This window comes from Chlorocebus sabaeus, chromosome 12 (genome assembly GCF_047675955.1).
Source record: "Chlorocebus sabaeus isolate Y175 chromosome 12, mChlSab1.0.hap1, whole genome shotgun sequence".
In the NCBI taxonomy this organism is placed as follows: Eukaryota; Metazoa; Chordata; class Mammalia; order Primates; family Cercopithecidae; genus Chlorocebus; species Chlorocebus sabaeus.
In genome coordinates, this window is record NC_132915.1 from 82836011 (window position 1) to 82851212 (window position 15202).

At 47.7% G+C, this 15202-nt stretch overlaps 1 protein-coding gene across 1 annotated transcript in view; it reads left to right on the plus strand.

The window, feature by feature from the left end:
- Nucleotides 1–15202, plus strand: part of SNX30 (sorting nexin family member 30) — a 124937-nt gene that overhangs the window by 96446 nt on the left and 13289 nt on the right. The window contains 1 exon segment of the mRNA XM_007968393.3: nt 3177–3263. Within this exon segment, the coding sequence (XP_007966584.1) occupies nt 3177–3263 (87 nt within the window).

The window sequence follows — 15202 nt, forward strand, 5'->3', positions numbered from 1 at the left end:
ATAGTAAAGTTCCAGATTATTAGGACCACTTGAAATCACAACAAAATGTTCTAATGTTTAAAAAAATAAATGTCCGAGAGGAATTTATTCCATGTCTCTAATTAAAAGTCACCTTGTGAGCGTGAGGCCCTCCTTGGGCACCCTATGTACAATTTCGCCTTCCCCAAACCCTTGGTACTTACCTTCCATTCCTGTTTTATTTTTCCTCCTAATGCCCAGAGCTACCTACTGTATATTTTACTTGCTTCTTGTCTGCCTCTGCTCTAGAATATAAGCTCCACATGGTTTTGTGATTTGTCCTCTGCTCTATCCCCATCCCTGGCTAGATGAATGAAGATGTATGAAGGCAGGGCAGAAGCAGCGTGGGGATGGGTGTGTAGAGGAGGGCAGGTGGCGTGAAGCGTGAGGAGGAAATTCTCACTGTGCCCTTCGCCTTTTTGATGTGTCATATGCATGGGATGCCGATCCCTGTAAAGTTCCGTGAGAAGTTCAGATGATGACTCTCTTCTGCTTGTCATTCAATGATGGAGGGGCCTCTCTGCAGACGCTGGCTTGGTCTCTTGGCCTCTTTACCCCACTGCCAGCTCGGGCCTCATCTCAGAGCCACAGGCTGGTTTGACCAATTTTATCAATAGAGACTGGGCTGGGGACCCATCCTCTCAGAACATCACCAACAGTGTGCAAAAGTGTCCCAGTGAGGGTGGCGGTCGTCAGCAGTTTGTCTTGATTCAGAACGCATTGTCCAACCTTTAGCGTGGTTGGATCGTGGGCCAGCTGCGAAGCCACATACTGGAAGGCAGCGAGAACAGCCTGAATGAGCCACTGCTGTGCTGTGAGCCAGGTGTGGCCTTGAACAGGGCCCGCCACCGTCCCTTGGTCTCCTCATCTGTAGAAAAGGGATGATGCGCGTTCGCCTCTGCAGGGTTGCTGGGAGCCTTTTGTGCTGTCCAGCGATGCAGGGCTGTTAGGGTGGCTCCTCCAGTCAGCCTGCGCGAGAGGGCAGCATTCTGGCCACGCTGGATAACACTGAGAGACAGAGACCCTGCCTCTCCTGTGGGCCAGGGCAGGCCCAGGCTAACTGGAGGGAGGGATATGGCTGGATCTGCAGGCTCCGTTATCTGTTTTGGGCATGGGGAGAGGAGACACTTTTGGACTGTTGTAGCTGAGTGGGGTTGATGCATCTCCCCCCAACCCCTCACAGTCCCAGGGGTCTTGCAACCCCAGCAGTGCCCCTAGGAGCCCCCAGGCTGTGCTGGCATTGTCTTAGGAGGTTCTTGCCACACTGACAGAGTGTGTGTCTCTAGGACAACTCATGCTCTTTCCTGGAAGCGCTAGTCTGGATATGTGGTACTGGATGTTTTTTCCAGTGAGATGCTGGGCGTCCTGTGAAGGGCAGTGCACACCAGTGGTAAGCAGCCTGCACAGCCCCCACCCTGCCGTTCCATTGCACCTTGGGGAACCACATTTGCACGTCCATAGAGAAGAGGATTTTTACTACTGATGGTACCAGACCAATAGATTTAGATTATTTTTTGGGCTATATGAAGTCCATAAAGTACTTTTTTTTTTTTTTTTTTTTTTTTTTTACTTTATAGATTTATGTCATCCAGTATGGTAGCCACTAGCCATATGTGGCTCTTTTTAAGTTTAAATTCAAAGAGTAACATGAAATAAAAATGTAAACCCAGTTCCCCAGTCCTGCTAGCTTTGTTTCATGTGCTCAGTAGGCACGAGGAGGCAGTAGTTCCTGAATTAGTACAGGTTATAAAACATTTCCATTATAGCAGAAAGTTCCATTGAACAGTACTGTAAATATTCCTATTCAAAGATGAATGAGTGTGGAGAGGACATGTCAGGGCACTTAGGAGACAGCTGAGTGGCAGTTGATGGAAAATTATTGTAATTTTAACCTCATTTTCATTTCTTGATAAAATACTTCTCAAAGCAAACTTTTCAGAGGAAGACTTGAGGTTCCCAGTATTGACACATTCCATTAAAAGGTTGAACCCGCAGCACTCTCAACTCTTCAGTTGCCTGTCACATTTTAGCACAGTCAGGGACACGGGGTGCCTGTGCTTAGCCAGGGGGTGACTCCTTCCTGCCCTGACTCCACACTCTGCTGGAAAGTCCCCTCTGGGGAACGTGCCTGATTAGAAACTTTCATAGCAATTTATTTCTTTTGAGTTAGTGGAAAAGAAAGGTCTCATCACTCTTGGTTTGCCACTTGTGATTCTACTAAAGGAAGGAAAAAGAAACCGGTTGATGAAACAGATACTTTTCTAGAAGGTCTACTAGAAGCTTTTCTGTTTTGCTTAGTGGGTTCATAGCAGCAGAGCTCAGACGAAGTGAGGGGAGCCCTGGGCACAGATTTACGGGGGCATTCACTCTCAGGTGCCAACGTTGTACTACGTGGGCCAAGGAGGGAGTGTCTCCTTACATTTTGCACTCCGGGTGCCTGGCTTGCCTCACTTTTGTCCCATCCTGGGCTGGCTCTCATGGGGCCTGTTGACCCTTCACTCTGGTGGGCTGGCTGCATGGTTCTAGGAATTCTGGACTTGCACATGTGTAGCCCCTTTGGCACATAGACACATACTGTGTCTGAGCCTCTGTCACACTGAACCCCTCAGGTAGGGAGCGCATCTCTCTGATCTTTCTACACCTGATCAGAGTAGAGGACTAGTAAGTGGCTAATGAATGATTCAATGAACAGATCAGTCCTCTAGGGGTCCACTCACTGAATTGAAGAGTGAAGAGTTCTCTTAGACTTTTCCTTTAAGATTTCAGAGAACATCTAGCATTGTAGCCTGCAAAGCTCCACATTTCTGCACAGCTGGGCTCTGGCTGCACACAGTGAAGCGGAGAGTCCTCCCAGCAGTGCGACAATGGATGGGTGCTGTTTCCCTTACTTGCCTTTTCCTAGAATTTCTTTCCTTTCAGCATCAGGGTTTAGTTACTTTACTAGAGACCCCAGCCTCAGGAGTGGTTCTCTTCTCTTCCCTCCTTTCCCCTGCTTCCTCCAGAGTTTCTGCCATGGCCAGACTGTCCTAGAAGCACATGGCTGGGCCCGGGGTAGGCCTCAATTTGGGGAGGCGTGGGGGAAAAGCAGCAATCACCTGGGGGTGGGAGGCCCCTTTGTGGACTCAGTGTTACATGCTTCTCTTCTCTGCCTCCCACAGAGTGTATTAAAGAAGAGGGACCAAGTTCAAGCAGAGTACGAAGCCAAACTGGAAGCTGTGGCTCTGCGGAAGGAAGACCGCCCCAAGGTCAGGGAAGGCACCTGGGAAGGGCTGCAAAGCTGTGGTCTCCCTGCTGGTGCTAAGTAAATTCTCATCTCTAGATCTGTGTGACTACGCGTGGTCAGTGCCGGCTGGGCTATGTTGATGAAGTTGCCCTTTTTCACTCCCTTTTCTGTCCTACTTTTGCGAGTTCCTAGTGTTCACTTGGGATTGAGTTTTCTACTGTTTCCTGGGCCTAATTTTTTTTTTAAAGACTTAACAGCTCTGCCATTCATCAGCAGTTCTTTGCTCCATAGAATGGCATTGCAGAGAGGAGGAAAGAATAGCCTAGATCAGTGCTTTCAAAGTGTGGTTCATAGGCCCACAAACTCTACAATCCATGATGAGGAAAGTATGGAAGCACTTGGAAACTTCTATAGGAATTTGATGTTGCTGCAGAACCAGTTGTACACATTGTGTTGAACACTCAAGACGAGCGTGTTAAACTCGCGTGAGGAGTTGCGCGTGGAGCAAGCTGCATGCTGGTTCTGCACAGCAGGACTACAACTTGGTCGAATTGGGGAAAAAAGCCAACAAAAAGTGGCCCTTTACTCCCCAGAGTTCGAGCAGCACTAGTCTCGCTTGTCTAGGATGCCTTCTGGCTCCAGTGTTTGTAACTGCTCAGTGGGTTCCCCTTGCCCGCTGCCTAGACAGAGCTGATTTATCAAGACAAGGAACTTGTAATGGCGTAAGAGTAATTCCTGCAGAACCAGCTGTATGGGACACTGGAGTTTTACTATTATTCAAATCATTCTTCCTGAGCATTTGGGGATCAGAGTTTTGAAAGATAATTTGGTGGGTAGGGGCTTAGGAAGTGGGGAGTGCTGATTGGTCAGGTTGGAGATGGAAATATAGGGGGTGGAAGTGAGGTTTTCTTGGGGTCTTCTGCTCCTGGGTGGGATTGCAGAACTAGTTGAGCCAGATTACCACCTGGGTGGTGTCAGCTGATCCATCGAGTGCAGGGTCTGCAGAACATCTCAAGCCCTGATCTTAGGTTTTACAGTAGTGATGTTATCTCCAGGAACTATTTGGGGAGGTTTAGGCTCTTGGAGCCAGAGGCCTCATGACCCCTAAACCTTAATTTCTAAGTAGCTAATTTGTTAATCCTGCAAAAGCAGGCTGGTGGCCAGGTAAGAAGGAGGTCTTTTCAGGAAAGGGCTATAATCACTATTGTTTCAGAGTCAAACCATAAACTGAATTCCTTCTCAAGGCTAGTTCATCCTACACCCAGGAATGAACAAGGACAGCTTAAAGGTTAGAAGCAAGATGGAATGGGTTAGGTCTGATCTCTCTCACTGTCATAATTTCCTCAGTTGTAAGTTTTGCAAAGGCAGTTCTCTGTTTTGGGTCTAGACAGAGGATCACAGTTGTAAAAATGCATCTGTTGTATTGGTCACCCTGTTTGTTGTCTTTCTCTTCCCTGAGCCGGGATTAAAAATGAGTAATAATGGCAAATATGCAAGTGCTTGCCCTTGCAGCATGCTAAGCGCTCTCGCTGTCTCTTGCACGTTTGCTCTACACACACTCACAGTTGGCCCTCCAGATCCGTGGGTTCCACATCTGCAGATTCAGCCAATTGCAGATTGAGAGTATTGGGGGAAAATAAAAATAAAAAATAATAATAACAACAGTAGAAAATAACACAAGGAAAAAAAACTAATGCAGTACGGGTTGCCTGTCTCTTATCCCAAATGCTTAAAATTAGAAACATTTCAGATTTTGGGATATTTGTGTATACATAATGAGCTATTTTAGGGGCAGGACCAAAGTCTAAACATGAGATTTATTTCTGTTTCTTATATACCTTATACACATAGCCTAAAGGTACTTTTATAGAATATTTTAAATAATTTTGTGCATGAAACAAAGTTTTGACTGCAACCCATCACATGAGGTCAGATGTGGAGTTGCCCACCTCTACCATGTTGACCCTCAAAAAGTTTCAGATTTTGAACCAGGCACAGTGGTGCAGGTCAGTATTTCCTCTTACTGGGAAGGTTGAGGTGGGAGGATCCCTTGAGGCCAGGAGTTAGAGGCTGTAGTGTATTATGATTGCGCCTGTGAATGGCCATTGCACCCCAGCCTGGGCAGTGTAGAGAGACCCCATCTTAAGAAAAAAAAGGTTTTGGATTTTGGGGCATTTTGGGTTTTCAGACTGGGGATGCCCAACCTGTATAACAATGATGTATAAGGTATTTATGTTGTATTAGGTATTATAAGTAATCTAGAGATGATTTAAAGTATACAGGAAGCTGTGCATTGGTTATATGCAAACACTACATGATTTTATATAAGGGGCTGTTGTTGAACATTCACAGATTTTGATATCTCAGAAGTCCTGGAACCAATCCCCACCCCACCCCACCAGATAGCGAGGCGACAACTGTGTGTGTGTGTATGTGCATGTATGTGTAAAATCTCATTGATTCCATACCACAACCATGAGGTTTAGGTACCTTTATTATCCCCATTTGAGAGGTGAGCACACCAAGGCCCAATGTCACACAGCTAGCGCTGGTAGAGCTAGGATGGCACCCTGCAGTTTGACTTTAGAATCTTGCCACCTACCATTCCGTCACTCTACCTCTTTTTGGTTCGTAAGTGGAAGGTGTATTTGTTTTCAAAGCGGGGGGTGAGGGTGGAGAACGTTAGTAAGATAATAGCAAGGACCCGCATTTCAGGGAAATGGTTTGACATCAGAGCTGCGGGGTTTTCCTCTTTTGCCGTGGTTCCTGCTGCGGCTGCCATGCCAAGACATACCTGGAAAGGAACCAGCTTTGGAATTTGAAACTCACACCTCAGAAATGATAAACCTTGGCTTTGTGTAGTGTCTTTAATGTTAATTGCATCACAGGATCACTGCAGTGGTCATCTGAGGCCCAGAGGGAAGGCATTGTTCTTTCCCCGTTTCATGGGTGAGGAAATGAGGCACAAAGGAGCTGGACAAATTGCCCAGCCTCTTTGATGCCGAGTGGCTCTCCATCCTGTGCATGTTTGTTGTGTTGATTCCAGCATCACCGGTAGTGATCTACACCAGAGCGTAAAGGCTGCATATATCTACAGAAAGGCAATGATGAGGATTGGAACTGTGGTCACTGGCCCAGCGTATGCAGCTGGCACCCTCCCTCTGGTTCCTCCTGCCACAGCTGTTCTCCTTCTTGCATCCTGTTTGTCTGTCATAAGGGAGGTGACAGCAGAAATGCAGCCATGTGCTCACAACTGCCCTCTGCCTGCCTGTGGCCTGCTCCACTGACGAGTCCTGAACTGGCCTGTGATATTCTGGAACATCTGCTGAGCCATGTCTCGGTCTCATTTAAAGGAATGACTTAGGATGATTTATTTGTGTATATTTTAAAAGTTTCCTTTCAACGAAGGGATTTAAAGGGATGACATAGAATGATTTGTTTGAATATGTTTTAAAAGTTTGCATTTAGCCGGCAAATGTAAAGATGTAAGTCATTCACAGAAAAACAGATAACTGCATGATCTCACTTATATGTGAAATCTAACAAAGTTGAAGTCATAGAAACAGAGAATAGAACGGTGGTTGCCAGGACTCAGGATGGGGGAAATCATGGTCAAAAGGTACAAACTTTCAGTTATAAGGTGAGCAAAATCCTGGGTATTCCATGCACAGTGTGGATGGTGATGGATGTGTTCATTAATTTGATTGTGATCATCACTACACAGTGTGTACATGTATCAAATCATCACGTCATATGCCTGGAGTGTATATACTTTTATGTGTCAGTTAAATATTTAAGGAAAAATAGAAGTCACTTTTCCTGGCTAGGGAGGGAAGGAGAACCAACAAGTTCTGCCACTGGCCTAGTTTGGAAACCGAGGATTCTGCATCTTAAAGACATCATGTGTGTGGTTCTGTAAATAGCATCTGTACAAGCTCAGCACTGAATACAAGCTTTCTCAGAGGCTGATACTGTTATTTAATATGTTCAGCCCTATACAGGACACATTCGTTTCCAAAGCCAGGAGCTGAAGGTTCGGAATAATAGGCCGAGTTAAGTCTTAAGCACGCCTGGCTTGCTGGCTGCTGGCTGCTGGAAGCACACGCCAGGCTTGGAGCAGTCTTGAGCAGAGTGAGACACTGGTTTTGGCGCCCTCATACCCCACAGCTGCCTGCCAGGGCTCCCGGCCTTACATTCCTGTGGGTCTGGGTGATTCCTGTCAACTCCCTGCGCTGTGGAAATCTTTGGCTGCTGCCATTCTCCGCCTTCCTGGACTCCACTTACCCACATGGCTCATCCTCTTGGCCACAGGAATTCTACCAGAGGCCGAGGGATTCCTCCCCGTCAGTGAAAATGACTAGTCAGTCCTGAACACACAGCTGCGTTCTCCTAGCACACTGTGGCCAGGCTGTCTTCACCTTCTGTCTTCCTGGTGGGATGTTGAACCGTGCCACATTCACTTTGCTACTTATTTAGCAATTGTTATTTTTAAAGACAAAATGGACTGTCAGGGTGGTGTGCCAGTGAGTGTAAAGTAGCAGTGGCGGCAGCAGAAATCCTTTGCCACCTTTGGGTCTGGGGCAGCAGCTGCCTTGGTGGGCAGAGGAGGGTGCAGTTGGCAGCCTGTCCCAGTCCGGCACGGTTCAAGCACAGGATTTAGAATCGGAGGGCCCTGGGTTCAAAGCCCAGCTGTGCCCCAGCTTGCCCAGATCTGCTCCTCAGCCTTTGCGGGCCTCCATTGCCTCACACACGTGATTGTCGTGATGCCGTAAGGTGCTTGGCGTAGTGTCTGACGTCGTGACAGACGCTCCCTTGGAGGAGCCTCCCATGTCCACACTGGCTGCAGTAGGAATGTAGCTGGAGAACTTTGTTTTCTGGGTTTGCTGTCACATATTTTAAGAAGTCCCTTTTCTGACCACAATGTTTTAGACATTGTTTCCTGTGTCCTCAAGCTTCTCCTGCCTCCCTACCCCTCCACACACCTGTCCTCCCCGACAGCCCATCAGGAGGTTTGGTGGATGCCGAGGAAATGAGCAACTTAAGGTTTTTGCTGTGCTTTGCCTGATGGGTTTGTGAGTTCATGAAGCCAGAGCTGCTGTTGATGAGATTTTTTTTTAAAAAAGCCAGGGAATTCGCAAGTGGGTTAGGGCTGATTCTATCCCAGGGCTTCGGCCAGGTCTGTTGGGAACTGATGGTGGGAGCAAGGTAGCTCAGGGGACTTTCGCAGGAGTGCTGGGGAGGAGAGGGCCCCTGGTATGGGCATGGCCAGCAGAAGATCCGAGGGAGTCTGGGGGTTACCTCATTGTTAGGTGAAACCGAAACCCGAAAAACTTGCTCCAGATAACAAAGTTGATTTCTGTGGAGTCATGGAGTGGCATCAAAATCTGATCACTTTTTTGTAACGCAGGGGAAGGAAGTGGCCTCACCTGTCTCCACGACCTTCCCTGTAAATTTCAAAGTGGGGTGATCCTCTTAGGGGAGTCCTAGAGTGTCTTGGGCTGGAGGAGCGCGTGCTAAGGGCAGAGGGTGCGGAGGCCTCTGGAGCTGGGGAAGAATGGTGGTGTCTGAGAATGCAAAGTTTTGCTTTGTGGTTGGGCTAAGGCTGGAGAAAGCTTAGCAGACACTGAGGTAGTGATTCCCAGGCAGATGGAGCTTTGGAGATTTGGCCTTCTCCATGTTAATTGTGAGGTTGGAGAAGCAACGCACTTACTTAGTAGGGGCTGGCTGCCTTCTGCTGGACCTGTTGGGCCACAACCTGGTGTACACCTTAGAATCTAACCCACCGTGGAAGGTAGGAGGCATCAGAGCTCTCACAGAAGACGAGGAGAAGCTGAAGAATTGCATTTAGAACGGGACTGGGAGCATCTGCACCCTCGAATGACAGTGAGGGTAACGGAGAGGGAGCTTTTGCCTTTTCCTGTCTTCCATGTTGGACTCTTCAGTGCTAATACAGTCGGTATAACTAGCTCCAAAAAGAACAAAGAAGGGATGCCAGGGAGAAGGCGTCACAGAATTCCTAGTTATCTTCAAAAGGTAAAAAAAAAAAAAGCAGGGTGCTGTTTTAGGCCCTGACTCACAGGTGCCTCATCCTGGGTGCAGTGCCAGCTGAAGAAGGTTAAGTGGGTGGTGTTGGAGTGCAGGTGAGGAGAGATGGGCCGTGTGGAGGGGACCTGGGGTGTCAGTGTGGAGGGGGGCGGGTGCGTGGTGTGTGTGTGGGGCGGGCACATGGTGTGTGTGTGGGGAGGGCGCATGGCATGTAGGGAGGGGGTGTGTGGCGTGTAGGGAGGGTGAGTGTGGCGTGTAGGGAGGGCGCGTGATGTGTAGGGAGGTCGCATGGTGGGCATGTGTGTGGGGGGCGGGTGTGGTGTTTTGGGGGGCATGGGCATGGAGGGGAGTGGAACATTGGTGTGGGAAGAGTGGGTGTGTCGTGTAGAGGTGACTGGGAGTGGAAAGGTGCACAGAGGTGTTCCTCTGGTTGAGAGAAGAGCAGAGGGAAAGTGGAAATTGGGCTCTCTGGACAAACATATTGAAGGCTGTAGACCTTGGACAGCTCTTAGAACCACCAGGATGGTGAATGTTCTGGAATGGGAAGGACGTGACAGGTAGCGAAGTGAGAATGCCAATTGTAAACTGGTAGCAGGGAGACTTCTACATACAGAGCTTCCGCAGACCAGAGAGTGGGGCCTGGTGTCTGTCGTTTCCAGACCTTCTGGCAAGTGAGGACCCTCAGCGTGGGGCAGAAGACCAGGTGCCTCCAGCCTGAGCAGGCGGAACTCCCCCAACCCCTCAGCTGACTTATGTCCCACCGCAGCCATCCTCTGCCAGTGCGGCGGTTCCCATGTGATTGATGGGGGCCCGGGGTCAGGGGAAGCGTGGAACTTAAGTGCCAAAGTTTACAAATGGCGGAGCCGGTATGGGGCCCGGGTGCAACTGGCACCAAAGCTGACGCCTTTCCCCAGGGCACGGACCCCAGCAGCTGTGCTCCCTGAGGGGGCGCCCTGCCTTTCCCGAGGCAGGTACAGAGTGCGTGTGGCCTTCCCTGGGGCTTCACTCTCGTGTCATCGTGCAGGGGAGCTCGTGGCTCTCTTGCTGTCAGCCTCTCTGCTCCTCATCTCATGCCCTCACCTCTCCCTCCCTCACTCCCCACTGGCCATCCTCTGAAGCTTGTTTTTATCTATTATTAAAGAAAGCCTTCATTCAGAGAGCCGGTGACTTTCTCTTTGCCCAATTCCATGGCTGCTTTTCAAACTGGACCCTGTCTTAGTGTATTCTTACCTGTTTTCACCTTATAGCTCAAATAGACAATGGAAACGCGTTACTGGAAGCTGGAGATGACCAGCCTGGGGGCTTTGGCTTCCCAGAGGGCAGGGGACCAATCTCGCTGCCACTCACACATTGCCGGTTAGAGAGCCCTGTCCCCTGCTCACCCAGCAGCCTGTGGCTGTCATTGGTCCTGGAACCTGTCCCACAGTGGCCACAAGTTCCCCTCTCCCCAACGCTTTGGGATTATATCTGTCTTGTGTAGTTTGGAGGTTTTCCTAACCTACGGTCATCATGAGAGCAGATAATGTGACATCTCCAACCCAGCTCCAAGGAGACTTAGGTTGAGATTTCTGTTCTAGGGCCTGGAAATGCATGGCACATGGAAGGAGCTCAGTAATGCTTTTTTTTTTTTTTTTTTTTTTGGAGACGTAATCTTGCTCTGTTGCCAGGCTGGAGTGCAGTGGCTCGATCTTGGCTCACTGAGTAATACATTTTTAAATGAATGTTGGTGAATTTAAGTTACTATCCCATTTCCCTAGCACACAGAAATGCACAGTTCCATCTACGTGACTCTTCTGTCATTGCACTAACAACCTGTATTCTGTAATGGAAATTATGAGAGATTGGGAACCAATGTGAAAAATGCAATTTTGTCCCCTTTATATAAGTTTTTGTCTTTTGATGTCTTATCTGGTGATATTTTTCCTTGGTGTCATGATAAGCAACACCCAACCGTTAGCAGTGCTATGCCATCTCAACATCTTTCAGACGCATGGTAGCACAACCGTAACAATACCTCAGTCACAAAAATTAAAACATTGAGATGAGAGGAAATGCTGACGGTGGTGGCCCACACCTGTTATTATCTCAGCACTCTGGGAGGCCAAGACGGGAGATCACTTGAGCTCAGGAGTTCGAGACCAGCCTGGGCAAAGTAGCAAGACCTTGTTCTACTCCAAATAAAAATAATAGCTGGGTGCGATGGTGTGCATTTGTAGTTACAGCCACTCTGGAGGCTGGGGCAGAAGGATTGCTTGAGCTTGGGAGATTGAGGCTATAATGAGCTGTGATTGTGCCACTGCACTCCAGCCTGAGTGACAGAGCAAGACCTGTCTCAAAAATGAATAAAATTTTAAAAAATAAAAAGAATGCTTAGTGTTACTGGTCAGTGAATTGATTGTTGCAAGGACACTATCCAAAAAGAATCAAAGGTGAGAAGAATACACGCCTGAGCCTGAGTGTGAGTTGCCAGCACTCCCCTTCTTCACGTTGGGGAACTTCACAAGCTGGTCACAGACGGCACACCCCAGTTCCTCTTATTTTCTTATGTTTAATCCCTCCATGCTCTTCTAACTCCTACCACCCCGGGCTTCTCTAGCTCTGTTCTCTCTGATTCACCACCTCCTCCTCCTGTGCCTGCCTTTCCGAGTGACTTTTGCTGAGTCCTTTATTAACCCTATACGTGCTGGCTTCTCTGTGAGTTCAAACCTTGGGCCCTGCCTCCCTCAGCCCCACTTTTCCATATATTTAAAAAAGATTATATTGTGGTAAAATACACAGAATATAAAATTTGCCATCTTAACCATTTAAAAGTGTACAGCTTAGTCATGTCAAGCACATTTACGTTGTTGTGCAATCGATATCTGGAACTCTTTTCATCTTGCAGAACTGAAACTGACTCATTAAACAACTCTCCATTCCCTGTCCTGCCAGCCCCTGGAAACCCCTGTTCTACTTTATGTCTCTATGACTTTGACCGTTCTAGATACCTCGTATCTTGAATAATATAGTATTTGTCCTGTGACTGGCTTATTTCACTCAGCGTAATGTCCTTCGTTTATCCATGTTGTAACATGGTAGAATTTCCTTCGTTTTTGAGGCTGAATAATATCCCATATATATGGGACACAGACACAGACACACACACACACACACACACACACACATACTCATACATATACATACCACATTTTGTTTATCCATTCATCAGTGGACATCTGTGTTGCTTTCATCTTTGGGCTACCATGAATAATGCTGCTATAAACGTGTGTACAAATGTCTCTGAGACCCTGCTTTCAATTTCTTTGGATATATAGTCAGAAGTGGAATCCAGCAGGATCATATGGTAGTTCTATTTAAAATTTTAAACTGTTTTGCATAGCAGCTATACTGTTTTATAATCCACCAACTATATACAAGGGTTCTAGTTTCCCCATGTTCTTACCAACATTCATTTGCTCGTATTTTTTTGAGACAGAGTCTTGCTCTGTCACCCAAGCTAGAGTGCAGTGGCATGATCTTGGCTGACTGTAATCTCTCCCTCCCAGAGACCTGCCAGGCTGGTCTCAAACTCCTGACCTCAGGTGATCTGCTCACCTTGGCCTCCCAAAGTGCTGGGATTACAGGTGTGAGCTGCTGCACCTGGCCTATTTTCTGTTTTGGTTTTTTTTTTTTTGATAGTAGCCATCCTGATGAGTGTGAGATGCTATCTCATTGTGGCTTTGATTAGCATTTCACTAGTGATTATGATGTTGAGCATATTTTCATGTCCTTCTTGACTGTTTATCTTCTTTATTTTTATTTTTTTGAGATAGAGTCTCGCTCTGTTGCCAGTCTGGAGTGCAGTGGCACAATCTTGGCTCACTGCAACCTCCGCCTCCCTGAATCAAGCAATTATCCTGCCTCAGCCTCCTAAGTAGTTGGGACTACAGGCACACACCACCACGTCCAGCTAATTTTATTGTATTTTTAGTAGAGACAAGATTTCACCATATTGGCCAGGATGGTCTCGATCTCTTGACTTTGTGATCTGCCTGCTTCAGCCTCCCAAAGTGCTGGGATTATAGGTGTGAGCCACTGTGCCCAGCCGACTGTGTATCTTCTTTGGAAATATGTTGAAGTCCTTTGCTCATTTTTAAATTTGGTTGTGTATTCTTTTCCATAAGCCTTTATAAAAGAGCTATGTTTTATTTTCTTGTTATCTCACCCTGCTTTGTGGAGGGAGGCATCACTTTTCCCCTGGCTGCAACTTCCTCCTTTCTCTGAGCTGTGGACCTGTCCTTCATTCTGAGCCTTTGGTGGCACTAGTGCCACCGTAGTCATCCAGACTAGAAACTTCAGGCTTCTCTCTGACTCCCTGCATTTTATTTTTCATGGGCAGCCAGTTGCCAAATCTGTCAGTCTTGTCTCCACCAGGTTGGTTTACTCCATCCTCTCCCTTCTGGTGTTAGAGCCACCACCCCGGTTCCAGGGTGCCCAGTGCAATCTCATGCTAATATATAGTTTGGAGATGATTCATCTCTGGTGTCTAATGAAATCTCAGGGTGGGGTAGCATTGGCAAAGGGTGGCATAATGTTTGGCATAACATATAATAATATAGTTTGTATTTGGAAGATGAAAACCTTTTTCATAACATATGAAATAAAGCTTGAGGAGCAATGCAAAGGATAGATTATCTTTTGTCAACAGCACATTATAATATTGATAATACTGATAGAAGCTAACAAATGTTTATTGAGCACTTACTATATGCCAGGCACAAGTGTGTCACAGGTGTGCAGTGACTATCTGGAACCAGTGTTGCGGGCATAAGAAGAATTTACCAAGACAGTTGTAGGTAAAGAAAAACAGATTTATTAGAGAAAGTAGAAAAATACATTGCAAGAGTGCAAGCAGATCAACAAGAAGGGAGCTGACTGCCAGGAAACAAAGGCTTGCTGGGGATTTCATAGAATGGTGCTTGTGCTGTGTACTGAAGGGGGCTTTGTGCAGTGCTGGTAACTCCAAGGTTGAATGAGCAAACTTGCATTTTTCTATTAATTGCGAGTCTAGTGATAGCTGGGTGCAGGAAGATTGTGTCATTAATATCTGTGCAGGATATGTGTCCTGGACCACGAAGAAAGGCAGAAGTATACCTTAATCTGCCTTCTCTTTTTGCTTTCCCTTGGTCCTGCCAGCCCAACTCCCCCTTCCTAATTAGGACTCCATAAAGCGCTTAACACTTATTAGCCTGTTTGACCTCATGACGACCTTGTGAGGCAGAGGATATTATTAGCCAGACAGAGAAGTTGAGGCCAGGTCCCAGGCCACACACCTGGTAAGTGGCAGGCGGGGCGTGCGAGCTAAGCTCTGGAAGTTTGATTCTAGAGCTGTCCACTGCAGCCGGAGGAAGCGTGGGGCTTTTTCTGTTCTCTGGAAGTGGGCATGAGTTAACTGGGCCTCAGGAAACCAGGCCTTTGGGACGAGCCCCAGCCTCTTCATTCCCTGCCACCCTCCGCCAATCTGCGACCTGCAGTTCCCTCTCCATGCTGCTGTGGGCCCTGCGGCCTGTGCATGATACCTGCAGTGGGTCCCGGTGTCTTCTCTCCGCTGTCCCTTGCATGTACTGCCAGTCTGGAGTGCCTTCTGAGTGGTCACACATCTCACATCTGTCATCTTTAAGGAGCCGCCTCAGTGCCGTTTGCTGCATGAGGCCCGATCTTCCCAGGTTGGCCTCCCTCTCCATCCTCCTCAGGATGCTTATGACGGGGGCTCCAGGGGAAGCGACAACACTTGCAACATCTCACCTCAGTGTCTAGGCATGTTCCTGTTTCTTCCCAACTAGACTGTAGGTGATGGGAGACAGGATTTGCCTGTCGAGGACCCAAGCACTTTTGTGTTCCTCAGTGCCAAGCACAGAATGTGTTGTGAAACTGAGA